At 50.8% G+C, this 27,497-nt stretch overlaps 8 protein-coding genes and 1 non-coding gene across 9 annotated transcripts; 6 read left to right on the top strand and 3 right to left on the bottom strand.

Annotated features, from left to right (window-relative positions):
- Positions 1-248: 248 nt before the first annotated feature.
- Positions 249-3,360, top strand: AtWU_08849 (coatomer subunit beta; the record flags this gene model as incomplete). Its single annotated transcript, XM_035503957.1, has 5 exons — positions 249-553; positions 619-1,039; positions 1,091-1,480; positions 1,533-3,141; positions 3,218-3,360. 5 exons carry the CDS (start codon positions 249-251, stop codon positions 3,358-3,360), a joined length of 2,868 nt encoding a protein of 955 aa, XP_035359850.1.
- Positions 3,361-4,447: 1,087 nt separating this feature from the next.
- On the top strand, positions 4,448-6,044 carry AtWU_08848 (putative sphingosine kinase (SphK); the record flags this gene model as incomplete). Its single annotated transcript, XM_035503956.1, has 2 exons — positions 4,448-4,595; positions 4,675-6,044. 2 exons carry the CDS (start codon positions 4,448-4,450, stop codon positions 6,042-6,044), a joined length of 1,518 nt encoding a protein of 505 aa, XP_035359849.1.
- Positions 6,045-6,392: 348 nt separating this feature from the next.
- On the bottom strand, positions 6,393-7,489 carry AtWU_08847 (ribosomal RNA processing 1 family protein; the record flags this gene model as incomplete). The annotated part of the gene is made up of 3 exons (XM_035503955.1): positions 6,393-7,189; positions 7,259-7,366; positions 7,441-7,489. The coding sequence occupies 3 exons, from the start codon at positions 7,487-7,489 to the stop codon at positions 6,393-6,395; spliced, it is 954 nt and encodes a 317-aa protein (XP_035359848.1).
- A 676-nt stretch (positions 7,490-8,165) lies between these two features.
- Positions 8,166-8,759, top strand: AtWU_08846 (RNA binding effector protein Scp160; the record flags this gene model as incomplete). Its single annotated transcript, XM_035503954.1, has 3 exons — positions 8,166-8,194; positions 8,237-8,377; positions 8,498-8,759. 3 exons carry the CDS (start codon positions 8,166-8,168, stop codon positions 8,757-8,759), a joined length of 432 nt encoding a protein of 143 aa, XP_035359847.1.
- A 1,118-nt stretch (positions 8,760-9,877) lies between these two features.
- Positions 9,878-15,006, top strand: AtWU_08845 (ATP-binding cassette transporter; the record flags this gene model as incomplete). Its single annotated transcript, XM_035503953.1, has 11 exons — positions 9,878-10,760; positions 10,825-10,876; positions 10,928-10,944; positions 11,003-11,573; positions 11,626-11,709; positions 11,760-11,819; positions 11,921-12,110; positions 12,167-13,600; positions 13,646-14,049; positions 14,099-14,724; positions 14,783-15,006. 11 exons carry the CDS (start codon positions 9,878-9,880, stop codon positions 15,004-15,006), a joined length of 4,545 nt encoding a protein of 1,514 aa, XP_035359846.1.
- Positions 15,007-15,293: 287 nt separating this feature from the next.
- AtWU_t230 lies at positions 15,294-15,364 on the top strand. The gene has a single exon. It is a non-coding gene; the product is annotated as a tRNA-Gly (tRNA).
- A 949-nt stretch (positions 15,365-16,313) lies between these two features.
- Positions 16,314-17,485, bottom strand: AtWU_08844 (ubiquitin domain protein; the record flags this gene model as incomplete). Its single annotated transcript, XM_035503952.1, has 3 exons — positions 16,314-16,448; positions 16,527-17,270; positions 17,483-17,485. The coding sequence occupies 3 exons, from the start codon at positions 17,483-17,485 to the stop codon at positions 16,314-16,316; spliced, it is 882 nt and encodes a 293-aa protein (XP_035359845.1).
- Positions 17,486-18,614: 1,129 nt separating this feature from the next.
- On the bottom strand, positions 18,615-20,883 carry AtWU_08843 (putative G-patch domain protein; the record flags this gene model as incomplete). The annotated part of the gene is made up of 2 exons (XM_035503951.1): positions 18,615-20,619; positions 20,678-20,883. 2 exons carry the CDS (start codon positions 20,881-20,883, stop codon positions 18,615-18,617), a joined length of 2,211 nt encoding a protein of 736 aa, XP_035359844.1.
- Positions 20,884-23,182: 2,299 nt separating this feature from the next.
- On the top strand, positions 23,183-26,518 carry kin1 (putative serine/threonine protein kinase Kin1; the record flags this gene model as incomplete). The annotated part of the gene is made up of 3 exons (XM_035503950.1): positions 23,183-23,830; positions 23,891-24,518; positions 24,573-26,518. The coding sequence occupies 3 exons, from the start codon at positions 23,183-23,185 to the stop codon at positions 26,516-26,518; spliced, it is 3,222 nt and encodes a 1,073-aa protein (XP_035359843.1).
- Between the last annotated feature and the right edge of the window lie 979 nt (positions 26,519-27,497).

Here is a 27,497-nt window from a genome sequence, read left to right as displayed (position 1 = left end):
ATACTCAATGTCCCCGGATTGTCAACATTCGCTCTGATGAATGCTAGGCAGGTGAGGGGAGACAATTTACACTAAACTAATTTCCTCTAACATTATCGAATTCTTTTGGGGAGAGTTGTTCCAGTCCGTCTGCCCATCCTTACCCCCTGACCGGCCAAAACAACCACCTGTACTGATGACCGCTTCCAGCTCTCCTCCCTCCTGAACCCTTCCCTGTACCGGCCATTCGTTCGCACCGCTCGATCACCATGGCGTCCTTCCTCGAAAATGCATACAGCTTGGTCCACCTGGACAACACTGCTGATCAGCCCTCTCTGCAGGAGCTGAAGCTGCAGTTGGAGAAGGGTACCGATGAGACCAAGATGGAGACAATGAGGCGGATCATCACAATCATGCTCAATGGCGACCCTATGCCCCAACTGCTCATGCACATCATTCGCTTTGTCATGCCGTCTAAAAGCAAGCCCCTCAAGAAACTCCTATACTTCTACTATGAGATCTGTCCGAAACTCGACTCGAATGGCAAGCTGAAGCAAGAGATGATCCTGGTCTGGTAAGGCACCTGGCGCATCCCGACATTGTAGGCCATGCCTTCTAATAAACGATCTTTTTGCGCAGTAACGGTATCCGTAACGATCTTCAGCATCCCAACGAATACGTCCGAGGAAACACCCTGCGATTCTTGTGCAAGCTCCGAGAACCGGAACTCATTGAACCCCTCCTCTCGTCCGCACGCTCCTGCTTGGATCACCGCCACGCCTATGTTCGGAAGAACGCCGTGTGGGCTGTCGCTTCTATCTTCCAGCACTCGGAGTCGCTCATCCCAGATGCTCCAGAGCTCATCCAGGCGTTCCTCGATACGGAGACCGACGGAACCTGCAAGCGCAATGCATTCGCAGCCCTCATGTCCATCAGCCACCAAAAGGCCCTGGAGTACCTGGCCTCTACCTTCGACAGCATCCCGAACACGGACGAACTACTCCAATTGGCTGAGCTTGAGTTCATTAGAAAGGATGCTGTGCAAAACACTCAGAACAAGGTGGGCTTCCGGAGATCAACCCCGTTGCAGTCGGTTGCTAATTACCAGTAGGCACGGTATCTGCGGCTGATTTTCGACCTTCTCGATGCGTCAACGAGTACTGTCATCTACGAAGCTGCCACTTCTCTTACGGCACTCACCAGCAACCCCGTCGCCGTGAAGGCCGCGGCAAGCAAGTTGATCGAACTCTGCATCAAAGAAGCTGACAACAATGTCAAGCTTATCGTCCTTGACCGGGTCGACCAGCTACGCATCCGCAACGAGGGTGTTCTTGATGACCTTACTATGGAGATTCTCCGCGTCCTTTCTTCCCCGGATATCGATGTTCGTCGGAAAGCCCTCAGCATTGCCTTGGAGATGGTCTCGAGCAAGAATGTCGAAGAGATTGTCATGCTGCTCAAGAAGGAACTGGCCAAGACTGTTGATGAACAATATGAAAAGGTAGGCTAGCACGTTCTGCTGGTGATACACAGAAATACTAACAACCTTGTAGAACAGCGAATACCGTCAATTGTTGATCCAGTCGATACATAACTGCGCCATTAAGTTCTCGGAGATCGCAGCTAGCGTTGTCGATCTTCTGATGGACTTCATCGCTGATTTCAACAACAACTCCGCCGTCGATGTGATCTCGTTTGTCAAGGAGGTCGTGGAGAAGTTCCCCGCGCTCAGAACTTCTATTGTTGATCGCCTGGTTTCTACTTTGAGTGAAGTCCGTGCCGGCAAAGTCTACCGGGGTGTCCTGTGGGTTGTCGGAGAGTACTCTCTGGAGGAGAGAGATATCCGCGAAGCCTGGAAGCGGATCAGGGCCAGTCTCGGCGAAATTCCCATCCTCGCCTCGGAACAACGACTTCTTGATGAAGTGCCTGAGGATGCGGCGCTCAAGGAGCAGGTCAACGGCCACTCCAAGCCGTCAGCCCCGACCGGATCACGGAAGGTGCTGGCCGATGGCACCTATGCCACCGAGAGTGCTCTGACCAGCCAGTCTGCTGCGGCTGCTCGGCTTGAGGCTGTCAAGGCCGCCCAGAAGCCCCCTCTTCGTCAACTGATCTTGGATGGCGACTACTACCTTGCTACTGTCCTATCGTCCACCCTCACTAAGTTGGTGATGCGCCATTCGGAGGTTTCCGAAGATGTTGCTCGGACCAACGCCCTGCGTGCAGAGGCTATGCTCATCATGATCTCCATCATCCGTGTTGGCCAGTCGCACTTCGTCAAGGCCCCCATCGATGAAGACTCCGTGGATCGCGTCATGTGCTGTGTGCGCTCGCTTGCAGAGTTCTCTCAGAAGAAGGAATTGGAGACTACCTTCCTGGAAGACACCCGGAAAGCCTTCCGCGCCATGGTTCAGGTCGAAGACAAGAAGAGGGCCGCTAAGGAGGCCGTTGAGAAGGCTAAGACTGCCGTCCAGGTTGACGATGCCATTCCCATCCGGCAATTCACCAAGAAGGCAGCTCTTGAAGGTGCTGAGGAGATTGAGCTGGATCTGGCCAAGGCCACTGGCGGTGACTCGACTGTGGAGACGGTGTCCTCGAAGCTGAGCCGTGTTGTGCAACTCACTGGTTTCTCGGACCCGGTATACGCCGAGGCTTATGTCACGGTTCATCAGTTCGATATCGTTCTGGATGTCCTTCTGGTCAACCAGACCCTTGAGACCCTACAGAACCTGAGCGTTGAATTTGCGACTCTCGGAGACCTTAAGGTGGTGGAGCGGCCCACAACGCACAACCTTGGACCTCGCGATTTCTTGAATGTGCAGGCTACAGTCAAGGTGTCGTCGACGGACACGGGTGTGATCTTCGGTAACATTGTGTACGACGGGGCGAGCTCGACGGAGTCGCATGTTGTTATTCTGAATGACATCCATGCCGACATCATGGACTACATCCAACCGGCACACTGCACTGAGACGCAGTTCCGGACCATGTGGACCGAGTTTGAATGGGAGAACAAGGTTAACATCAACTCCAAGGCGAAGAACCTCCGCGAGTTCCTCAAGCAGCTGATGGAGAGCACCAACATGGCATGCTTGACACCTGAGGCGTCTCTCAAGGGCGACTGTCGGTTCCTGAGTGCCAATCTATATGCCCGGAGCGTATTTGGTAAGTACTAGATCTCCATACCGCGACATTCGGTCCACAACTGCCTATTGGATAGCCGCTAACATGACTTTCACAGGTGAGGATGCCCTTGCGAACTTGAGCATCGAGAAGGAGGGAGATGACGGGCCGATCACCGGCTTTGTACGGATAAGAAGCCGTTCTCAGGGTCTGGCCTTGAGCCTGGGGTCTTTGAAGGGCCTGAAGGCGTCTACAGCATGAATAGAGAATCTCCTTTGAGCCGTATTTGAATAGCCACTACCCTTGTTACCTACTACATGACTCTTCTGTTCGATTTTTCGACTGCGTTTTTTTTTTTCTTTTATTTTAACTCTTCTGTGTTCTTCTTAATGGACGAATTTGTTGACTATATGCACCTTTTACTCTGTTTATTCTGGATGAGAAAAGACTTTTTTTTATCTCTCAATGGAATGCCCCATTTGAATGACTCTAATTTATATTTTTATTGGATGTATGTGTGTATGTATGTACCACCATGGCCAGCTATGTTCACAGTAGGAGGAAGGAGGTTTCTTGGAAGCCGTCGATGGACTTGCCCAAGCTCGCCTGTACCACGTTGATTGATTAAGCACGATGCATCCCATCCCCGCACACCCCGCAGGTGATGCCTCGGAACTGTTGCTGCAACTGTCCGACTCCGGATGTCACGGAGGCCATTATTTCGAGCAACATCGGCTTTATTTAGACGAATGTATGAGAGTGGCGAGAGTCCTTCGAGGATCAAATCAGACCCCAAATTAGTTGTAAATACGGGCGCGGAAGGGACTGGGCGCGTTCCTTAGATAAGGATGGATGCTTGCGGCGATCTCCGCAGGGCATGCAGTGGCAGGTTCTCTAAGAATGACCGGAAACCCACCAGATCCAGGCATGCATCATGTATGGGTTTGACTCAAAAAGAAAAGGTGTTCCTGTCATGGCATGATGAGGTGCAAGTCATTGTCCTGGGAGCCTATCAATTTTACAGGGCAGACAAGTGGAGTGGAAAAGAAGTGGAGCCCACCATAAAAGTTGGACTGCCGATATTGATTATCGAATAATATGAATGGATGGTTCAGTGGTTCTCCGAGTCTCCGGTCTCTCTTCTCCGCTCCATCCTGAGACTTGCCCGTTTCATTCCCCCAACACCTTCCTTCTCCTCATCTCAAACTCTTTCGTTTCCTTCGTCTTTCTCTTATTACTATTCTTATGGTTATTCTTACTGACCACATTCACTTCTACGCATCTATCTTTCCTCATCTTTAAATACGGTCGGCTCTTCTCCTCCACGCTGTGCCCTCCGCCGGGCACTATGACCACCTCCAACGGGCCTCCTCGCCCGTCGTTTAACAACGCGGATCACCCGGAAACTCGGGATCAGCTGCTTGAACATGATGCGACTCTGATAGTCTCCAACTCGGTCTCTCTTACTATTGGAGGCGACTCTCTTTTGATTGTCGGTAGGTCTCAGTGCGCAATTGCTTCTTTCAAGTCCTTTTACCAAATTTCCGTGTTAACGAAACACCGGCATTCGCGCAGATGAACGTTCCATGCGCAAATCCGAGCGTGGGTGTTGCGGCATCGCCAGCAAAACAGCCAAACCCACGCACTCCATTGCACTCTATAATGTCTTGGACGCCGACCTGTCGCCCGAGGGCCTCACTATCACTTATGCGGAGCCGGCCTCCAAAGAGGATGTCTCGGTGTCCGCCCTGCGCTACCCGTTCGCACCCGAAGAAAAGGCTGCGGTAGAATCCTGGACGAACAAACTCTTGTCCGTTGCGTATGGTACCGCCAAACGGTACAAGAGACTCAAGGTTTTGGTCAACCCGTTTGGTGGTCAAGGCCACGCGGTCAAATTGTACACCTCGTATGCAGCTCCCGTCTTTGCTGCAGCCCGCTGCCAAGTGGACGTGCAGGAAACAACGCATGGAGGCCACGCCGTCGAAATTGTGGAGCAACTGGATATCAATGCATATGACGCCATCATTTGCTGCTCCGGAGATGGTTTGCCGTACGAGGTCTTCAACGGCCTTGCGAAGAAACCTAATGCCGGTGAAGCTTTAGCTAAAGTTGCCGTTGCAATGGTGCCTTGTGGGTCCGGAAACGCAATGGCCTGGAATCTTTGCGGAACGGGCAGTGTCTCAGTGGCGGCTTTGGCCATCGTAAAGGGTATCCGGACGCCTATGGATTTGGTCTCAATCACGCAGGGAAAGACTCGCACGTTGTCCTTCCTGTCACAATCCTTCGGTATCATCGCGGAATCCGACCTCGGCACGGATGATATCCGATGGATGGGCGCTCACCGTTTCACCTACGGATTTCTCAAGCGCATCATGCGCCGCGCAGTGTATCCGTGCGATCTGGCAATCAAGACCGTGATGGATGATAAACAAGCGATCAAAGATCACTACAGTGCTTACGCGCAGAGCCAGCCTCCTAGTCGTCCGGATGAGGGTACTGCAGAACAGCCAACCGGGCTTCCCGAGCTCGCGTACGGCACCGTGCTGGACGAGCTGCCCAAGGACTGGGAAGTCATTCCAGCTGAGAATCTCGGTAACTTCTACGCGGGCAAAATGGCCATCGTGTCCAAGGATACGAACTTCTTTCCCGCCTCTTTGCCCAATGATGGTCTGATGGATATCGTCACCATCGACGGGACTCTCAGTCGTCTGACCACGCTCAAAATGATGACCGCCATCCCCGAAGGCTCATTCTTTGATATGCCCGACGTCAAAATCCGCAAGGCTCTTGCGTACCGGCTTGTCCCCCACGAAAAGAAAGGCTACATCAGCATTGACGGAGAAAGCATTCCTTTTGAAGCTTTCCAAGTAGAAATTCACAAGGGCTTGGGCACTGTGCTGTCGAGGTCGGGACACCTTTACGAAGCCGAAGGACCCAAACCTTGAATGTTGGGGATGATACAAGCGGTAAAAGCAGCGGGTGGTACTTTGGATGTCATCGTTTCTTTTCTCTTCATTCTGGTCTTCGCACTCTAATGATACCCTGGCGCAAGACTTCTGTTTTGGCTTGCTTTACTCTCGTTTCAGTTGGGTCATGCTTTCTGTATACTAGACAGCAGTGCAACCAAGATGGTTGCATAGCCCATAGAGTCATATAAATATACATTGTTTCATTCATATGAACAGCATACGCACGCTGCCGTCCAATTCACAATTCTATACACCAGTTTTGATCAAACAGAAAAAAAATATAAGAGCCATTAGAATTTATACACATAGATATGAATGAACACCTCAATCAAACCCATCCCACTCCTCATCACTACTCTCCTCCACCACCTTCCTCTCCTTAACCCCCCACTCAACCAACCGCTCATCATCCAACGTCTCCGCAGCCCGAGTCCGCACAGGCTTATACCCACTCTCCTTCTTCAACTTCTCGATCGGCCTCAACAAAAGCTCCATAGGCACTCCACCCTTGATCTTCTTCGTCTGTTGCCCTTCCTCCGCCCCTTCAATCTCCTCAAACTCCAACACCTTCTCCAACTCATCAATCCACACATCCATCACATGGTACCGCAATCCGTCCGGTCCGTGCGGCATCGGCACGTAATCCTCCTTCTCGTTCATGGGCGGTTGATCTGGGTCGAAGTTCAATGGGCAGAGGGGGCCTTCTTCGATGATGTTGATGTAGGATTCCAGGGCGGTCCAGTCTTGGGGTTCAGTTGATGATGTGGATTCTTCGGATTGTTGCTGTTGTTGTTGTTTCTTGTTCTTGTTGTTCTTCTTGTTCCGCTTCGAGGATATAGGCTCTTCTTCTCTTTTGCGCTTGCCGCCGTTTGCTGTCGCTGTGGAGGATGTGGATTGGGGCTTGAGGAGCACCTCGAATGCAACGCCCACGTAGCAACGGATCAGGAATAGGTACTTGTCTAGACGGAGACGGTCGAGGGAGTGGAAGTCCCGGCCGATGGTTATCCAGAAGGCGCGGAGGAAGCGGTGCAAGACGCTCCGGGGGAGGGTTGGGACGAGGCTGTAGCTGAGAGTGCGGGCGAGGGCTTGTTGCGTTAGAGGACGGTCGGAGTGGTAGAAGCCTGTCGTTTGGTGGTGGTTAGTTGGGAGTAGGGGGAGAGGGTGGGTTGGGGGAAGGGAGTGTGGCGTACAGAAGAATAGACCCTTCCAGAGTTTGAGGAGGTCGATGAGGGAGAGGTCGGTTTTGCTGCGGAGGAAGAGTGTGAGGGAGTCGGTGGCTTTGTCGCGGATTTTTTTGTCTGTGGGTTTTTATTTCGTTAGATTTGGTTTTCTGGAGGTGTAGAAGGGAGGGATTGGAGGGAGGGGTATGTACCGCTCGAGGCGAGATCCCGTACGAAGGGAGTCTTGGTCACGTCGGACATGGTGGGTGGTTTTTCAAGTCGGAATTGATTCGAGTATGGTAAGTCGGGGGACTTGGTTTCTAGGTATGTGGTGTTCGCGAAAGCGAGGCGATTGATGTGCCTGCGCTGTTCAGAGTGTGGGCTTCCTTGGTGGTCTCTGGACAACGGTGGTTTTGGAAAAGTCCTTGAGATTGATGAAGCTATTCGTAACTTTTTTTTTTCTTTTTTGGAGATATTTTCTGTTTGCATTGTTTGATTTGGAGTGTGGCTTGATTGGTTGGTTGTTTTTGGATGCCGGTTGTGGTGGGGCTGGTGTGGGGAAGGCGATGGACTATTGTTGATCGGGTTAGCAAATCATCTACTATCTATGTAGATATCATGGTGACTTTGGGATGAGGTATATATGCGTGTAAAGGAGGGAGGAAGGGATGTTTACAGTGTCTATAAAGAGAATTTAGATGGTAAGATTCAATTTGTAGAGTATATGGCTCTTGCTCAGTTGAAGAGCGTTCCTGCCTATATTAGTATCATATCGATATTCGCTCTTTCCGTTTGTCAGTCCTGAGAGGAAGGCCCATCTTCTCTCTTGTCTTCTTCCCTCCCTTCCCTTCCCTTCCCTTCCCTTCTCATCTCCTCTTCCTCTTCAATCAAACGCTTCAATTCGACTCTTCAGCTCGACACTTATTTACCTGTTGGTATGTACAGCTTGATTATCACTGAGCTGAGGTCTTGGTCTTGTTATCAAGTCATAGTTCTAACTTGCTATAGAACCACCACCACCACCACCATCATCGACGACGACGACGACGACGACGACGACGACAATAACAACAACAACCTCATCACTACCGCCATCACCGTCACCGTCACCACCGTCAGTCACCATCGACTACGACGACAACAACTACGGTAACAAAGGCACAAGCTTGTTGAGTATCTGCTACTCCTCGTTTCTGTCAGTCACTGATGCTTTACAGGTCATCCAATTATAGCTATTTGCTAGCGAGAAAGTCACTGACGACACGATAGTTACGACCTGGGTGATCACCCATATCGATTTGGACCCGCAGCATCGGAGAGCCTTGCTGCTGCGAAGTGCATCCCACTGTGGTTGCAAAACTACTCAGCAACGAGGCCATTGCTGTGCCAGAGTGGTGCACCGGGCTGGGCTGGGCTCACGCTCGTCTCCTTGCCCCCAAGGCGGTCCTTTATAACGCCGACATTGCCAGAGGCGCTGACTACTGGCCCGGGCTCAGGCTTGGGCCAATTCTGTGGTCAAACGCCTCTGTAGATTTTGATAGCTTTAGATAGCTCGTCCCTTTAGCTAGCTTGTATCTTTGGGTAGCTTGTATCTTTAGCTAGTCTGTATCTTTAGCTAGTTGTTGTATCTTTAGATAGGTCGTTAGCTTAGATAGGCCGATGAAACTATCTCAGCATAGTGGAGGCACCAGAACGATGGCCGGGCACCTTTACGCGGTGTTCTGGATAAGTAGGCCGGTTCGAAAGAACCTGCTGAAACTAAGACCCGGCCACTTAGCGTAGTTTGGTCCATTCGGTGATGGGCTGCAGGCACGTAATGGTCGGTTATGTGATTGTCTGGCATTATTTCTAGTGTTTTGAATTATTCGCATTGTATGCCACTCTGATTATTCTTGCCCGCCTATTCCGGTAACATCTAGCCTTTCTTTGGAGATTATTGGTAGATCATCAACCCCAAACCTGCAGTGGTCGAGAATCCTGCACCTTAGGATTTGATGTCCGACAATTGGAACTTAGGCTTCTCGGATTATATTGTTTAAGCTACAGTTCCTGCGCATAATTTTTCAATACAAAGTATGTCCGATGCAAACCCAATGCGTGGAGGTAAAAAAGAAAACCACGCATCTTCCGCATCTTCCGCATCCGGATAGTCACATCCCAGCCCCTTCAGGGACGGAACCACAGCTCAACTTCCAATTAGCAGCTCCCCCAGCTCTTCCCTTGCTCTTGTTTGCTCCACTGATTGACTTAAGGGCGTCGAATAGCAGCATCATTGGGAATCAATGGCTCCCCCAGTCTCCCGTCGTTACACGGAAGGTTACGGGTGACATCATCACTTGCAACGTGCACAAATGGAAACGTCGAGCGTCCTGAATCTTATTTGCATCACCCAAACTCTTTTGTCAGTGAATGATGTCGGCAAAGCGAAGATCCGTCTTCAATTGAGGGAAACTGGCCATGGGAGGAAGGCACGCGCTACCCAAATCCTGGCAGGCTATTTGCTCACCTGAACTTCCTGAAATCTTTCACACCCCCGTTTGGTGCTCTTAAGGCCAATTTTTCATCACAAGATTCTGCTTTCTTTCGGTTTTGACGGTGGGTTCTACCCTTGTGTCCTGCTCTAGCCTGCCAACAGTCTCGTCTTCAAAGATGGCGCAGCTTGAGGAGCCCGACGAGAGCTCGCAGCCCAGCTCCTCGAAACATGAGGAATTGGCTTCTGGGCCGAGCAACTCCCAAAGACCACCGCGATTGACGCGCAATGAAAGCTCCTTCATGGAGAATATGGACCCTGAGCAAAAGGCTGAATTGACCCGCTTGGCTTCCAATTTTCCAAGACGCCAGAGCACTCTCGATTCGACTGTCGATGGACCGGTTGAACGAAAGGACACCCTCGAAGGGCTGGAAATGGGCGACCCAGTCCTTGATCCCACAAATGACCAATTCGATCACTACAAATGGGTTCGCATGGTGCTGAAGATACTGGACAGGGAGGGAATCCCTCGACCTCCTTCGACTGGTGTCGTCTTCCAACATCTTAATGTCTCGGGCTCAGGTTCCGCCCTACAATACCAGAACAACGTGTCTTCAATTCTTCTCGCCCCTTTCAGGCCACAGGAATATCTGCCTTGTGTGCAGCGCACTCCGGAGAAGCATATCCTGCGTGACTTTGATGGCCTCCTCAGAAGTGGTGAGCTCCTGATTGTTCTGGGACGCCCTGGGAGTGGCTGTTCAACTTTCTTGAAGTCATTGTGTGGGGAACTTCATGGCCTGAAGCTCCGCAAAAGCTCTGAAATCCAGTTCAATGGCATCTCCATGGAGAAGATGCACAAAGAATTCAAAGGCGAGGTGCTATACAATCAAGAGGTGGATAAGCATTTCCCGCATCTCACTGTTGGTCAAACGTTGGAATTTGCCGCCGCTGCGAGAGCGCCCGAGAACCGAGTGCAAGGCGTTACTCGACAGCAGTATGCTAAATACGTTACCCAGGTCGCGCTGACTATCTTTGGCCTGTCACATACGTACAACACAAAGGGTGCGTCTCTATTGTCGAATGGAAAGCCGTTGAATGTTCATTGTATACCTAATGCTACCTCCAGTTGGCGATGACTATATCAGGGGTGTATCAGGAGGCGAACGAAAGCGAGTTAGGTATGTTTTATCCCGGATCTGTCTTCTCGACTTGAGCTAACCTGTATGTAGTATTGCTGAGATGGCGCGTGAGTCACCATGCCACTACAAGAGTATAGCTAGCGGTTCAGTTGACATGCTTCACAGTCTCCGGAGCACCTGTTGGGGCATGGGATAATAGTACTAGGGGCCTCGATTCTGCAAGTGCTCTGGAATTCGTCAAGGCTCTACGTGTTTCGGCCAACTTAGCCGGTACCTGCCATGCAGTTGCGATATATCAAGCATCCCAAGCAATATACGATGTGTTTGACAAGGCAATCGTTCTGTATGAGGGTCGCGAGATATACTTCGGTCCATGCGACGAGGCAAGGGAATATTTCGAGAACATGGGGTGGCTTTGCCCGCCGCGCCAGACAACCGGTGACTTCCTGACATCAGTCACTAACCCCCAAGAGCGTCAAGCACGCGAAGGAATGGAGAACAAGGTTCCTCGGACACCAGATGACTTCGAAAAGTACTGGAAGAACAGCCCTCAGTATGCCAGGCTTCAGCAGGAAATCGAACAGCACATGAAGGAGTTTCCGTTAGGTGGAAAGCATGAGCAAGAGTTTGGTGAAATGAAGCGCCTGAAACAAGCGCGACATGTTTGGTCAAAGAGTCCCTATATAATTTCGATTCCCATGCAGGTAAAGCTTTGTACCATTAGGGCGTATCAAAGGTAATTGCTGCTACATCTCGTTTGTCTGTGAAGGAACTGCTGACCCTTATAGGATCTGGAATGATAAGCCTTCCACACTGACAAACGTCATTGGAAGAATAGCCATGTCTCTCATCATTGGCTCAATGTATTTTGGGTAAGATTTTTTTCATTCTCTGCGGTTCGAACGTACGCTAAGACATCCAGGACACCAAATGCCACTGTGGGCTTTCAAAGCAAAGGAGCTGCTCTTTTCTTCGCTGTGCTGTATGTTACCCAGAATGACGTGAATAAGTTCTTCTCCCAGACAGCGACTATCGTACAATCAGAGGATGAATTGGAGAATATGCTAGCTGACTGCATCTCAGGATGAACGCTCTCATCAGCATAACAGAGATAAACTCGCTTTACGACCAACGGCCTATCATTGAAAAACAAGCATCATACGCTTTTGTCCATCCTTTTGCTGAAGCCTTTGGTGGCATTGTGTCCGATATACCCGTTAAATTCGTCTCTGCCGTGGTTTTCAACATCATCTTTTACTTCCTAGCTGGCTTGGTAAGTACATACAATGACTCGGGTGGACGTGGGCACAATATTGACTATGACGATAGCGTTACGAACCATCCCAGTTCTTCATATTCTTCCTGTTTACTTTCCTAAGCACACTTGCGATGTCAGGCATCTTCCGAACCCTCGCAGCCTCGACGAAGACACTTGCACAAGCAATGGCTATGGCTGGCGTCATCGTGTTGGCCATCGTCATCTACACCGGATTTGTAATACCTACACCTCAAATGTCCTCTATCCCGTGGTTCAGTTGGATTCGATGGATCAACCCAGTTTTTTATACCTTCGAGGCTCTAATTGCCAACGAATTCCACGGCCGACGCTTCACGTGTTCACAGTTCATACCATCATATCCGACGCTGACTGGTGACTCTTTTATCTGCTCCATTCGTGGCAGTGTTGCTGGTGAAAGGACTGTCTCTGGAGATGCTTACATCGAAACCCAGTACAACTATACGTATGCACATGAGTGGAGAAATCTCGGGATCCTCATAGGGTTCTGGATCTTCTTCACTGTGGTCTACTTGATCGCAACAGAACTCAACTCGGCAACCTCGTCTAAAGCTGAGTTCCTTGTATTCCGGCGAGGCCATGTCCCTCCCCACATGCGCGGCCTCGACAAAAAGCCTCAGGGAGATGCCGGGGCTGGTAGTGTTGCCGTGGCCCACAGGTCCGCCGAATCAGAGAAGGATGCATCTGCTCTTCCCGAACAGCATAGTATATTTACGTGGAGAAACGTTTGCTATGATATACCGGTCAAGGGAGGCCAGCGACGTCTTCTGGACAATGTCTCAGGATGGGTCAAGCCTGGAACACTCACAGCTTTGATGGGGGTGTCAGGCGCCGGGAAAACTACTTTACTTGATGTCCTGGCAAAACGTGTTTCGATAGGCGTTGTTACAGGCGACATGCTCGTGGACGGAAAGCCACTTGACAGTAGCTTCCAAAGGAAGACGGGATATGTACAACAGCAGGATCTGCATCTTTCTACAACAACTGTCAGAGAAGCTCTGCGCTTCAGCGCACTTCTGCGCCAGCCTAAGTCGGTTTCCAAGAAAGAGAAGTATAAACACGTTGAGGAGGTTATTGAAATGCTTAATATGCAGGACTTTGCTAGTGCTATTGTCGGAACACCTGGTGAAGGTCTAAATGTTGAGCAGAGGAAATTACTGACAATTGGTGTGGAGCTTGCCGCTAAGCCCGCACTTCTGATCTTTCTTGATGAGCCAACTAGTGGGCTGGACTCACAAAGCTCTTGGGCTATTTGTGCTTTCCTCAGGAAGCTTGCAAATCATGGTCAAGCAGTGCTCTCCACAATTCACCAGCCCAGTGCGCTGTTGTTTCAGCAGTTCGATCGCCTTCTCTTCTTGGCAAAAGGAGGGCGGACGGTTTACTTTGGAGACATAGGAGAGCAGTCACAAACCTTACTGACATATTTTGAGTCAAATGGCGCAAGGCCATGTGGGCCGTCAGAAAATGTAAGCGCTCTAATGACTGTGTGATACCTTATGCTGATGAATAAGCCCGCCGAGTATATGTTGGAGATTATAGGTGCCGGTGCCTCTGGCAGAGCTACCAAGGACTGGCCAGCTGTTTGGAACGATAGCCAACAGGCCAATGATATTCAGAAAGAAATTGATCGGATTCACCAAGAGAGAGCCTCTGCCCCTGAAACTGGCAATGACGATGCGCAGAAAGGAGAATACGCCATGCCGTTCCCCAATCAGCTGTGGCACGTAACCCATCGTGTCTTCCAGCAGTATTGGCGTGAACCTTCCTACGTATGGGCCAAGCTTATTCTGGCTACTGCTGCCTCCTTGTTCATCGGTTTCACATTTTTCAAACCTGATAACAACATGCAAGGGTTCCAGGATGTCCTATTCAGCGCCTTTATGCTCACTTCGATTTTCTCAACTCTGGTGCAGCAGTAAGTACATCGTATTACTTCTTTCGACAATAGGCTAATGAGGTTTCAGGATAATGCCAAAATTTGTGGTTCAGCGGTCACTCTACGAGGTGCGAGAAAGACCCTCCAAAGCGTATTCATGGGCAGCATTCCTTGTCGCCAACGTTCTGGTTGAGATACCCTACCAAATTCTCGCCGGAGTCATTGCCTATGCGTGCTACTACTATCCAATCTACGGAGCCAATCAGGCATCTCACCGACAAGGGCTCATGTTACTCTTCGTCGTACAATTCTACATGTTCACCTCGACGTTTGCCGCTTTGGTAATTTCCGCGCTGCCTGATGCCGAAACAGGAGGTTCCATCGCCACGCTCATGTTTATCATGGCTCTGACGTTCAATGGTGTTATGCAGCCACCCCAAGCACTGCCAGGTTTTTGGATCTTCATGTACCGGGTCTCTCCACTGACCTACCTGATTGCGGGTATCACGGCAACAGGGTTACACGGACGGTCGATTCAATGTTCCAGCGAGGAGATGAGCGTATTCAATCCTCCCTCTGGTCAGACCTGTGGCCAGTACATGGCTCAGTACTTGCAAACTGCTGCGGGGACACTATCTAACCCAGCAGCGACTCAAGGATGTCAATACTGTCAGCTGCAGAATGCCGATCAATACCTTGCAACAAGTGAAATTTGTACGTTCATGTATTCCCATTTGCCCTTTACCTTTCACGTCTGCTAACGAATCTAAAGACTACAGCCAGCGCTGGCGGAACTTTGGAATAGGATGGGCGTACGTGGGGTTCAACATCATGGGTACAGTCGCCTTGTACTACATGTTCCGGGTCAAGCACTACAACCCCACTAGTCTGGTCAGAGGCGTGGTACAGGGCGCAAGGGTGGTCTGCCGCGTGTTCAAGAGACGATCCGGACAGACGCCCAAGGGAAGAGAAGCCGAGAACGGAAAATTGTTCTAGGGTTCCAGAAGGGATAAGGATGATCTACATGTGGCGGGATATTACAGTTAGATTTTATTGTCAGCATTTTTGCTGACTGTTTGTCCCAGCATATTTTATGCTTGTCATGAAATATAGCACACATATGTCAAACAACCAGCATTATACTCAGTTACTTTGCATTATGTATGTGCTAACTCATCATGAGTAAACAATTCAGGACATTAGCATGTCTGTCCTTGATAGAAGCTAATAAGGGGAAAATAAAACAAGCAGCGAATCAGATAACGCAATGGTCCGCAGCTCAAGCATCATTGGTCTAGTGGTAGAATTCATCGTTGCCATCGATGAGGCCCGTGTTCGATTCACGGATGATGCACAGCAATTTCTTTTTTGCATTTTCTCCAAATCATATCCTAGTCCGTTGGTTGGTCTTTGATTCATATCCCTTTTTCTTTCTTTTTTGCCTCTTTCTTTTCAATCACAATATACATATACTGTTCTTATCTTGATTTTATGCTGTTGGTTTGCGTGGGGCTTCGAATCCTCCTTATTACGGGTATTTCTAGCGGGGAGATGGCATAGCACAATTATATATAACCCGCTAACTGAGCATGGGCATTGGTTACCAACTATCATGAAGTAAGCTAATTGTTATTTAAGTACTAACGGATCGTGATGTTGCAGTAAAACTAAAATGGATGGCTATTAGAAGGGTACATTATCTGACATAATAAATATCAAAATAATGGTACTACTGCAACGTAGGAATTATGTACAGATGGAAAGATACTATGTACTATTATCATAGGGTATTTAGTAGTTTACAGAGGTATTATTAAGTGTAATGAACTATGTAATTGTTAATTAAGGTAATAAGTACTAGACAAGAAGTAATATTCCATCATCAAGGAGGAAGAAAAAATCAATCAATCAATCAAACACTAATTGGGGTATTGTGCGGAACCAAACAAATAGGACATGGACGTGAAAACAGACATGATCGAAGTGATGATGCCTTTGCATCTGGGTAAGAGGAAGAGTAGGTCAGGCTCGTGCAGGCTATGCCAATTCGATGGCAATGCTGTCGTGAGATAAGTCGGTGGGTAGGTTGGGGTATCGGAGTATTATCATCATTAAGTGAAAAGTTAGTCGGCCGGACGGACGGACGAGGTGAAGTGAGGTGTGTTGTATTGCGCCGTGTTGTGTTGTTTATTCTGCAATATCAGACCGTAGATCAAAGTTTGGATTAGGTGGATCGGTCTCTGCAGGCTGTTCATGCAGGTAGGTTGTTAGGTTGCATGTGAGCTATCGCAGCCACGAAACTGTCATGACACCGATTGCCGCGGGACAACGAGGGCGCTGATAACGTGGGCGGAATTCCATCCTTGGTCGACTAGGGGCACATGTTCCTTGAGCATTCTGCCTAGGTAGACGAACCTCACACGGTGAGTGCGCGGAATCTATACAACCACTAGTGTTAGTATTTCATGTTCAATTCCGATTTAAACAAGGTCTGGGATTAATCGCAGCTGACGTACCCCTGCCTCTTGTTGCACTTTGCGGGCTATCAAGCCGACGTTCATCGTCTTCACCACTGACAGGATGATGTCGGGACCGCCTCTATCGCTCAATCGCGCACGGATGCGGATCAAATCACGTTCGCTAGTCTTGCCCTTTTCGTCCCGACGACGTTCAATGTCATCGGCTATTAGTTCATCCCCGGAGGCTTCGTCTGAAGATAGCTTGCCGTCGTCCGTGTCGAAGTCATCGGGCTCCTCGTCGGATCGCACGATATTCTCTGGGTCGCTGACAATGCACTGTGGTAGCCGGTATAGTACACCTTGCTCGTCGTAACAGCCTTGGCAGAGATCACCGGTGGGGACAGTGATGCCGGCTGCATCAATGAAACTCTGCGCTGTTGCGAGATCACCGGCGCGCATCAAAGAGATGGCCGCAGACAAAGCCGCCCAGATCTCTGAACGACCCGTGACCCTAGTTTCGAAGAACTCGGTGCGCTCCTGGTCCAGTTGTGTGCGAGTCCATAGGCGCCGTTTGCTATACCAGACGTGACGACGGATAGGCGCATTGTAATGCTGGCTCAGTGGGAAGTGTTCTGCCCTGATTCGGGATCCGCGTGCCCTGGTAGACGAGTTGCCGGAGGTGAGCGCATTGCTTGTTGCGGCGGCTTGGGGATGAGAGTCTTCGGGACGGCGCTCTTCGGTAACTACCTGCGCTGCATAGGAAGGACGGCTATTGTCGCGCGATATAGAAAAGCAACAACCCTATATTTTTTCAGAGATAGTGAGAATTTGAAACCCAGAATGTCATGTACAAGGACTAGGTGGAAGAGTAAAGAGAAGGTTGGCTACAGGGAATGGACTTTTGAGATGACGGATAGCAGGATGGGATGGCATGCGACTCCGCATCGGGAAAATGTATAAAGGTGCGGACACGGAGAAATCAAGGAGAACAAGAGGGTGGATCCAAGACTCACCATGTTGAAGAAACAAGCTCAAGCTCCATCAGCCAAAGACAACCAGTCGCCAGAACCGACGGGGGTCAGTGGTCAGTGAGAGTCACTGCAGGGACGCAGTTGGAGATAACCAGATGAGGAGGGGGGTGGAGAGGGGGGGTGGTTAGAAGATGTGGTTCACGATGCCGGCGGGGGAGAGCTTATTAGACCAGCCTAGTCTAATGAGCCGTTCCTATCATAAATGGAGGATCCTCCCATCCAGTTATCGCAATCGGTCGTATGACCCGAAGCGGTGGAAACCCAGTTGCTGAGTGGTGGCGGCGATGCGGAGAGCTGCAGCGCAATGGCCTGACCAGCCACGATGCAGAGGCACAGAGTGGAGGAAAGAGAAAGAGAGTGTGTAAAAAAGAAAGAGAGAAATACGGTGACAATGATTGAGGAGAGAAAAGCAATAGAAAAGTACTGCTGATCGACCAGTGCTGAGGTAAATAAAAGGGACCAACCAGCGGGGGAAGAAGAGGAGGATATGACGATGACGGCGCACCGACGTGAGGGGATCAGCCCAAGGTTGACTGGAGGGTTCGCCGTCCTCTTCTTCGTGTTAAGCAAACGGTAGAGAACTTTAAGCGCGGAGCCTAGTTGATATTGCCAACCGATCACTCGCTCCGCAACGTTTCCTGCGGTGTCACACTGTGCAGGTCTTGTCCAGACCGTTCTTCTGCGAGTTGGAGAGTTGGAGAGGGAGAAGTTTGGGGGGAAGAGGGAAGTTGCAAAGGCGGCTTTCTCTTCCGGCTTCACTTGTATCGGATGTCACAGTTCCAGTCCTCCGCTGGGAAAGAAATTGAATAAAAAAGAGAAGAAAAAGAAAAAAAAGAAATAAACAATTATTCTACTCTGATTGAGAAATCTACTGTATATTTATTTTTTCTTTTTTTATGCATCCACTGTCAGGTGGATCTCCTTTTTCTTTTTTTTTTTTTTTTAACAACCAAAGAAAACTTTAAGCGGTCGGGTACGTGGAAGGAGTGGGACTTTGCAAATATCCCCAGACGATCATTACGTTTCAAAGTCAATATTGGCTTTGCCTGCAGGAAATACGAAGACTGGGTGTCCATCTAGCTGTACAGGTCCAGGATCCCCCCCAATATATCAATCAGCTCATTTCCTCATCCTCATCTTCATCATCACTGCCAAAGATCGCCTTGAACACCGCCTCGCCCGGCCGCTCCGCTTCTAATGCTTCGTTTCGCTCTGGCTCGACCACCACCGGTGCCCGACTTCCCGCTGGCCCTGATGACGTCGGCGAGGCCGCGTCTGCAGCTGCCAGAGATCCACCGCCAGCCTCAAGCATGAGTTGGTTCATAACATCCCGCGAAACTAACTCTTTCGGCCCGGAAGCGGTCTGGTAACCTGCCGATTGGAACCGGTTCCCGGAGACGGGGGCTTCAGCGCGTCCCGATGGCGCACCAGGATCCATTTGGACATGCTCGGGGGGCCGAACATTGAATCGCTTGCACAAGAGACGCGTCGGGTAGAAAGAGATGCTACTTCGAGTCATTGGGCCAAACATGCCAATTTTCGCTGCCTCCACTGCAGGGTCCTCTGGTTTGGCTGCGGGCTTGCTAAGCAGAGGCTCCGCCGAAGGAGACCCGTCAGATTTGTCGGACGACTCTTTGGGTCCAGAACTGGCAGAGGTGAATCGCGATGCCATAAGTCCAGACATGGGCTTAAAGACCTCCGCCGCTCGCGCAAATTCGTGTAGTTCCGCTGCCCATTCATCTGTAGTTGATCCGGGGACCCGGTCCGGAAGGCTGTCACGGAGTCCAGCTCGTACTTGGAGAAATGTTCGATAGCGGTCCCGTTTGCTTAGATCTTCTGCATACGGCATCCAACCACTGGCTGCTCGTGTGAGTGCCTGGACGGCTACCTGCTTGTCCAGTTTGGGTACGAGATCCCACAAATCCTTGCGCTTCTCCGCCTCTGAGAGCTCGTAGCCTTTAGGGGCCTTTTCACCAAGAGCCGGCGGCAGATCGGTCTTGCCCGTAAGCTTCACGATCCTTTCCCGAGCCTCTGGAGTCATCCAATCGAATATGGACTTTCCGGGAAGTTGTGCTTCTCCCAAAAGCGCGGCTCTTGCGGTAGGATCCATTGACGAAGCTTTAGCTGCCTCCGCCGTAGAAACGTAGTTTGAGACATCCCTTTCCTGTGTCGGTGCTTTGCTGGATTTCCAATCCTTGGGAATTTCCGGTGGCGCATACTTCTTCTCTTGCGAGGATATTGAGAGGCTTGAAATGCCATCCGCAAGCAAGAATCCTTCCAAAGGCAAACGGCCATCAGAACACTTTCGAAAACCGGCGGCGCCCTTGGCGGCAATGACCCTTTTCGGTATGTATACGGGTTTGCTGCCAATAAGCGGGTTGGACGAACTGGAGAGTAGTCGCGCATCCTCGGCAGGTTTTGCTTTCTTTTTCTTCTTCTTGTCCCCTCCGATCACTCGGTTATAAGATATCTGTGGGCCTAAGGAATAGGGATCCTCATCATCCGAGCCAGTATCATTCAGCACACCGACGCCAAACGCCCCGCGTCGTGGTTCTTTCGCCTTGGACTGCTTCGACTTCCCCGGAGCCATTAGCCGCTTTCCGAAGAACGAATCGTTATCCTCATCGTCGGACTCGTTCGCTTTGGTTTGCCGAGCGTCTAGGCGGGCCTCTCCTTCAAATCCAAGGCCCTTATGATCGGTCTTATGGATGAAAGCAACCATTGGCGGGTTTTCGGGCGCGAAGAGGTATGTTTGTTCGGCTCCTCCATCACGTTGCAACATACGGTCCCCGAGGTCAGCTCTACGCCGCACCTTGGGCCCAATTCCCTGGCCTTCTCGCCATCCCATCCTCTTCAGAAGTTTCACCCCCATAGTTTCTCCGCTCGTTTTCAGGAGGTCCATCAACCCTCCGCGGCGCGCCATTTCGGCATCTGTAGAACCAAAGCCGGAGTACTCATCGGCGGTTTGCAGTCTCTTGGACTCTTCCGCTTCCCGAACATCCTCCTCATCCATGAAATCTTCTGGTCGCTGCTGTCGAACATCCTTGGCGCGGTTCTGGCGCGAAGACACAAAGGTTGCTGGAGTCCATCCTTCCTTCGACCCGACGGTGTTGAAGTACCTGAAGATGGGCCGCCTTTAGTGTGCTGTCCAACGCTATACATGGATCGTGAGCTCACCCGGCACTGAATCCACCGGTGAAGGCACCATGTAGGCGTTTCCTTCCCCGGTCATCGGTTACCTCCTGCTTCCAGATGGGCGCATATGATCCGTCGTCTCGCACGCTATCGTCCAATGGGGGCAATGGGGTTCCGTATAACGCGTAAGGAGACTGGCGGGCCTGCAAGTCTGCCTCGAAGGCGGCGCGGCTCCTTTTACTGGCCATGGTGAAGGTGCAGCTCAAGGGTGCAGCATGGCTGTTTCTGACGTCGACATATCATCAGTGTCTGTATTGTAGATCCTACGTGGATGAAGTGGTCTTACCACTACTTGTATATTTGGTTACCCACCTGGTGAGTGAACGAATGGAAGAGCACTAGAATGGTGACCTGGAAGGAAGCGGAAACAAGCAGATGCCGATGATGATGAACGGTGCATGACAAGAGGCCGCGGGCGGAAGACATGTGACAAGGCGGACATGGAAAAGGCGCGTGCACCGCCACGTTTCTATGTGGCTGGAAACACTCAAAAGTAAGTACCTTTAAGCACCTGACCGGATTTAATGTTTATGTGTATCACACACTATTCCTTCATTGTTGTGAATCATGAGATGTGTCAACAGATCTGGGAGAGATGATATTATTTCAGGCTACGTGTGTTGGTCTTGTTCAGCTGGACAATTAATTAATAGTAGTATTTGAAGAGACCCCAACAATATATATTGTTAGTGCTACGGGGGTACTACGTACTAACTAAGTTACTAGTCTGGCTGTTCTCGGATTAACCGCGAGATTGAAAATGATGGCCACGGGGGCGGATGACAGATCCAACATCAGCATCCGAAAACAGAACGAGGGCATCTGATGTCCACTTCTGCGACCGAACGTGCTTGGCAGATAAATCTGGGCTCATCCGACCAACTTAATTTGGACCGTCCAGCAGGTTGAAATTGTCAGGACCCAGAATTGATGATGATGATGATGATGATGATGATGAGTCCCTCGGCCAGGTGATCATGCCCATCCGTGCCCAAAACACCGAAAGTCCGACGTATCAAATGGTCTCGTTCCACCGGCGGTCGGAGAAGTAGTAGTAGTAGTTGTCAGGGTCCCTGATCCGACCTGTAGGGGTGAGGTGAGATTGATGAGAGGGGAAAAAGGATGGAGGAACTAGACTATTGCCTGGGAGGCAACCACTATGTGATTCAATATAGTAATATAGTAATCTCGGATGGAGAACGTGCATGCAGCTGTCTAATTTCTACCGAGAGGGAGAGGGGGGAAGAAAGCAGACAGGAATGGAATCCCCGTCGATAGAGAAAATGAAGGGTAAAAAGAAGAGTAAGTAAAGAGGAACAAGAAGTAAGGTAACGATAAATATTTTACAGATGGAGATGAGTGGATGGAAATTGCAGTTTCCATTTCCCCTGCGTAACTCGATGCAATCGCCCTGGTGATTCCGCCAGAATCCATGCAGCAGCAAGCAAAATACGAGAGAAGGTCGCATGGGCATCATTTCCTCACCCTCCCGCTCTTGACTCTCACGGACGGACTCTCTCACCCTCCTTCTACTCCTCTTTCCCATTTTCTCTCTCTCTTTAATTATCTACTCTGCTCTCCAATTCTCCCCATTCACTCTTCAACCCGAAGAATAATTACGTCCTGCATTTTTATTTTTAAAAAAAATAAGCAAGCCAAGCAAGACCCTTCATTTCCCTTCACACATTCTTGGCCTAGCAGAGTGCAGCGGAGATCAGAGACATTTATTCGGGATATCCCCTCTTTTCTAGTGTGTCTTCCGGGAACTACTATTCCTGGCTGATTTCTGGCTGGACTTGTCCGGTCCTGGTCTGGTCTGGTTTCTGGCTTTCTCCGCAGCTGCCAGCCGCAATCCCAGCGTCAATCCAACAAACACTCAGTACTCATTCAGTACTAAGTAGTAGTAGTAGTACTAGTAGTACTACACCCAGTCCGTTCCCACATTTCTCTTGTCTTGTCTCTTTTCTGCATTTCGCAAACTCCCCTTGTCCATTTCTCATTTTCCTTATTTTCCTTCCCCCCGCCCCTTTCACTCTTTTTTATTTTTTACTTACTCACTCTATTGTGAGTGGTATCTATTCACTCCTTTCTCCTATTTCCCTCCCCCCCCATCAGCTCCGCTAGTAGTGGTGCCCCGTCCCTTCTACTACTAATACTACTACTCCTCCCCTCACACCTACCCACATCTCACCCCCCCTAATTTCTAGGCCTTCCGAAAATACATGGGGGAGGAGTGTGTCAAGCCGTTTCGCTGGAGACTGGACGTACCCACGCAGGCTGTCGCTTCCCTCAAAGTTGCTCCGTCAGCCAACGCCATCTCCCCCACTCGCTCCCACTTGCTCCCCGACCGGTCTTCTGGCCTCCCTTTGGGCTGCATCCCGCCCTCACGCGAAACCCTCCCCTCGATCACCAAGCGATCTTAGGGTGGATGAAGTGCGCTGAATCGTGGTTGGCTCGGAACTCCTCGTCAATTTCCTGCCCATCGTGATGTCCACTGCTGCTCCTCCCACTGCGTCACCCTCCGTCGTCCGAAGCCAGTCCATCTCCTCTCGCTCCTCTTCCCATCGTCCTCCCTCGTCTGATCTCCCTCACCGAACCCGAAGTGTCGCGGTCCGTCCCGCGACTGCCTCCCAGCCATCTCCGCAGCATCACCATCATCATCATCACTCGCAGAATCGCTATTCCCATTCCTACTCCAAATCTCAGTCCTATGATCGTCGCCCTCCCTCGAATCAAGCCGTCTTCGACAACATAGCCCGTCGCGATTTTGAAGCCTCCAGGGGTGCCCAACCCGTTCCGTTCCGTCGGGACTCCTCCAGGGAGCGTTCACAGGAGCGCCCCTCCACCTCCTACCGCTCCGAACAGCCTTCACACAAACAACACCGGAATCTGTCGGCACACGGTCATCAACGGGATAGCATCGACATGGCTACCGCGGGGCCCGTCATGGCGGAGGGTGTTGCGGGACATTCGCAGGCTGCTGCCGGCGCCCACCTGCACCCGACCAACTCCGTACAAACAAAGCGTCGCACGATGATCACAACCCCGTCGGGTCAATGGGCTTTGGGTAAAACACTGGGAGCAGGTAGTATGGGCAAGGTCAAAGTCGGAAAGAACATGGATACTGGCGAGCAGGTAAGTGATTCATCTTGTCATCCTTCGGATTCTTTCCGTTCATTCACTGATTCCATACAGGTGGCTGTTAAGATCGTCCCCCGGCAATCTACGGAGGAACACCGCAGCTCGCGCGAGGCCGAAAGAGCTGATCGCTCCAAAGAGATCCGCACCGCCCGCGAAGCAGCCATTGTCAGCCTCGTCAATCACCCGTACATTTGTGGTATGCGAGATGTGGTGCGAACCAATTACCATTGGTATATGTTGTTCGAGCTCGTCAATGGGGGCCAGATGTTGGACTACATCATCTCCCACGGCAAGTTGAAAGAGAAGCAGGCTCGGAAGTTCGCCCGTCAAATCGCCAGCGCATTGGATTATTGCCACCGCAATAGTATCGTGCATCGTGACCTGAAGATCGAGAACATCCTGATCAGCAAGACTGGCGACATCAAGATCATCGACTTTGGCCTGAGCAATCTTTTCTCCCCGAGGAGCCTTCTCAAGACATTCTGTGGCAGTCTTTACTTCGCAGCCCCGGAATTACTACAGGCTAGACAATATACCGGACCGGAGGTGGATGTATGGAGTTTCGGAATTGTACTCTATGTTCTGGTCTGTGGCAAAGTGCCTTTTGACGATCAGAGCATGCCCAAACTTCATGCCAAGATCAAGCAGGGTGTGTTCGAGTACCCGCCCGGGCTCACAACAGGTTAGCTGACCCCTCTGCCATCTTCGCCTACGAAATGCTAATACTTCATTGTAGAATGTCGCCATATAATATCGCGCATGTTGGTAACCGATCCCAAGCAGCGTGCCAGTCTGTCAGAGATAATGAATCACCCATGGATGAACAAAGGTTTCAATGGGGCACCCGACAACTACCTCCCATACCGTGAGCCGATACAGCTCCCCTTGGATCCGGAGGTGGTCGAGAAAATGACCGGATTTGATTTTGGATCCGCGGAATACATTACAACACAACTCACCAAAATCATCGAGTCGGAGGAGTATCAGCATGCTGTAAAGGCCATGGCTCGTGACCAACCTCCTCCCAGCCATACCGAAAAGAAGCGCGGTGTGTTCGACTTCTACAAGCGACGAAACTCGGCCAGCAGAGACACACTGTCCGCTCCCTCCGCCGAAGCTGTTCAATTAGGCAACGACCCGGTTAATGCCTATAGTCCCCTTTTGTCGGTCTACTACCTCGTAAAGGAGAAGCTTGACAGAGAGCGGGTCGAAGTTAACCCTGGTGCGCTGGGTGTTCCGCACGCTAGCGGGGACTCGATGCTCCAGATGCCAGACCTTCCTGCGCCAGAGGCCGCTCACACCAACCAATACCACGTTCCTGGAGAGAAAGATACCGGGAGAAGGTCTCGTCCTAGAGCAAGGACCCATGGTGACGATGATCTCAATGATGGTATCAAGAACCTTCATCTGGCCCCACAAGCAGGGCACTCTCCTGCACCTCCTGCGTCGCAGCCGGAGACTCCGGTGAAGAAGGAGAGCACAGCAGCAGGTATTCTAAGGCGATTTAGTACGCGAAGGACCAAGGAGCGCAGTCGTGACCCGGAACGCGGCAGACTTGGAAGCCCGCATACGCCGTCCTTGAATGTCCAGCCCCCTGCCGACTCGGCTTCGCCTCTTTCCAGAGGGTTTAGCGTTAAGAGAACCCGACGCGCGGACCCGTCTCCGACAGCCGTTCACACGGCTGGTAGTCAACCACAGCACCAGGATCTTCTCAAGGCTCCAGGATCCGCCGAGCCGGCCTCGCGGTCCAACAAGTTTTTGGAGAGATCTGCAAGTGTGAACTCGGCAGACTACCGAGCTCGTCGTTCTCGCAGACACGAAGCGGATGCGGCAGCCCAGCCACCTCCCACTAGCGGCTCCGACTACGCGAACGTGCAGAAAGAAACCACGCCCGGAAAGGAGGCCAAGTTGACCCGTACACACACAGCCCGGACAATGTCACTGGGTCATGCCCGACGCGAGAGTATCCAGGCTCGGAGGGCAAGACGGGAAGCAACGCGCGAGGCCAACGTTCCTGAGGAGACCGACGCGGACATATCGGGCGCCGGTACGGCACTAGAAAGTGCCAACGAAGGAGAGGACCTCTCCAAGCCGGTGTATCTGAAGGGACTTTTCAGTGTTTCAACAACCAGCAGCAAACCTCTGCCAGTCATTCGGGCTGATATCATCAGGGTCTTGAAACAGCTCTCCGTCGAATACGTTGAGATCAAAGGCGGCTTTAGCTGCCGCCACGCACCGAGCATCGACCTGGACAAAGTAGTAGATGTCGGACCCCCCAGCCCAGACCGTCAGGGACATGTTTCGGGCCATCGTCGCCGCATCAGCTTCGGGGGCTTTTTGAACCATGATGAGCGAGACGAATCGCGACACTACACGCCTCGGGGCCAGCGTCGGACTCGTGCTCCACCGGATCAAAGTTTCGTGACAGACTCTGAAGGCCCCGACGAAGATGATGGCTCTCGGGACCATCGTGACAACGTGGTGGTGGGCGAACGTGTCATGGGAGAGACTACAACCCGGGTGCAGAGTGATACGGGCGAGAACCTGGTCCTCCGGTTCGAAATTCTGATTGTCAAGGTGCCGCTGTTCTCGCTGCATGGTATCCAGTTTAAGAAGGTTGCAGGCGGTATGTGGCAATACCGGGAAATGGCCAAGAAAATCCTGGACGCTTTAAGACTCTGAGAGTATTGTGAATGGGGCGCCTGCACGCAGATTGCATATTATTTTACTCGGGCCAATCGGCTTGAACCATGAGCATTTGCATGAGCATCACGTGTTTCTTTTGTTCCTTTTCCTTATGTTAACTTTCGGTCTGCATAATCCTTGAGCTGGCTCATCGTCCCCGGTAGCGGTTTGTCGTGGTGTACATTAGAACCGAGCAGGATGCATCATGGATTTCCGTCAGTTTTCTCCCCCCGAGCCTTTGAACCCTTGACCTGTTGTATAATTTCTGGGCTGTTTTCCTATGTTAGAGTTCTGTCTCTCTGCAGGACTATGGAGCGTTACCATGCGTAGGAATGTCGGCCCTGTTTCAGTCACATTGAAGGTTATGATATAGGTAGATTTGATGGCAGTCATAATACTCTGGTTCGTTGGCCATTTACCTGTGTCAGCGTTTACCTACAACTACAAAGCAACTCCTACAGTGTAGAGACCTGAGACCTGAGATCTTGCCTGATGTAGATTAGGATGCTTGTACTAATGTTCTAGAGTTCTGGTGTCAAGTCCGTGATACGCTATAGTAGCAGATGCTAGCCAAAAGTAAGAACCTTCTAAGCAAACAACATCTACTGTCTTGTCAAGCCTTGATTTCATACTCATCTGTATATAGTTTGTTTGATTGTCCACTTTAAACAATACACCACTAGTATATAGTCTCGATCGACTAAAAATTGCAATGTTACAGACCCACTAAGTTCATACCCCAAAGCTCATCTCATCTACGGGATATGTCGATCAGAAAGCGGAAGCCAGATTATGCACCTGCCAGTAGCCAGTTGGCCCCTTTAGCGTGATGCCGTAGGGTTTAGCTTGGTTAGTCTAGGGACCAGAAGGACGCTAAGAGACGAAGTATAGGGTGTTGTGCAGTATCTGAGCATCGTCGCATAGCATGGATCTTTCAATACCAGATCAATATACCTTATCTTGAAGTTCATGTAAG

The sequence above is a fragment of the Aspergillus tubingensis genome (genome assembly GCF_013340325.1).
Source record: "Aspergillus tubingensis WU-2223L DNA, scaffold_9, whole genome shotgun sequence".
Lineage (NCBI taxonomy): Eukaryota > Fungi > Ascomycota > Eurotiomycetes > Eurotiales > Aspergillaceae > Aspergillus > Aspergillus tubingensis.
This window is presented reverse-complemented; position numbering and strand designations above follow the sequence as displayed.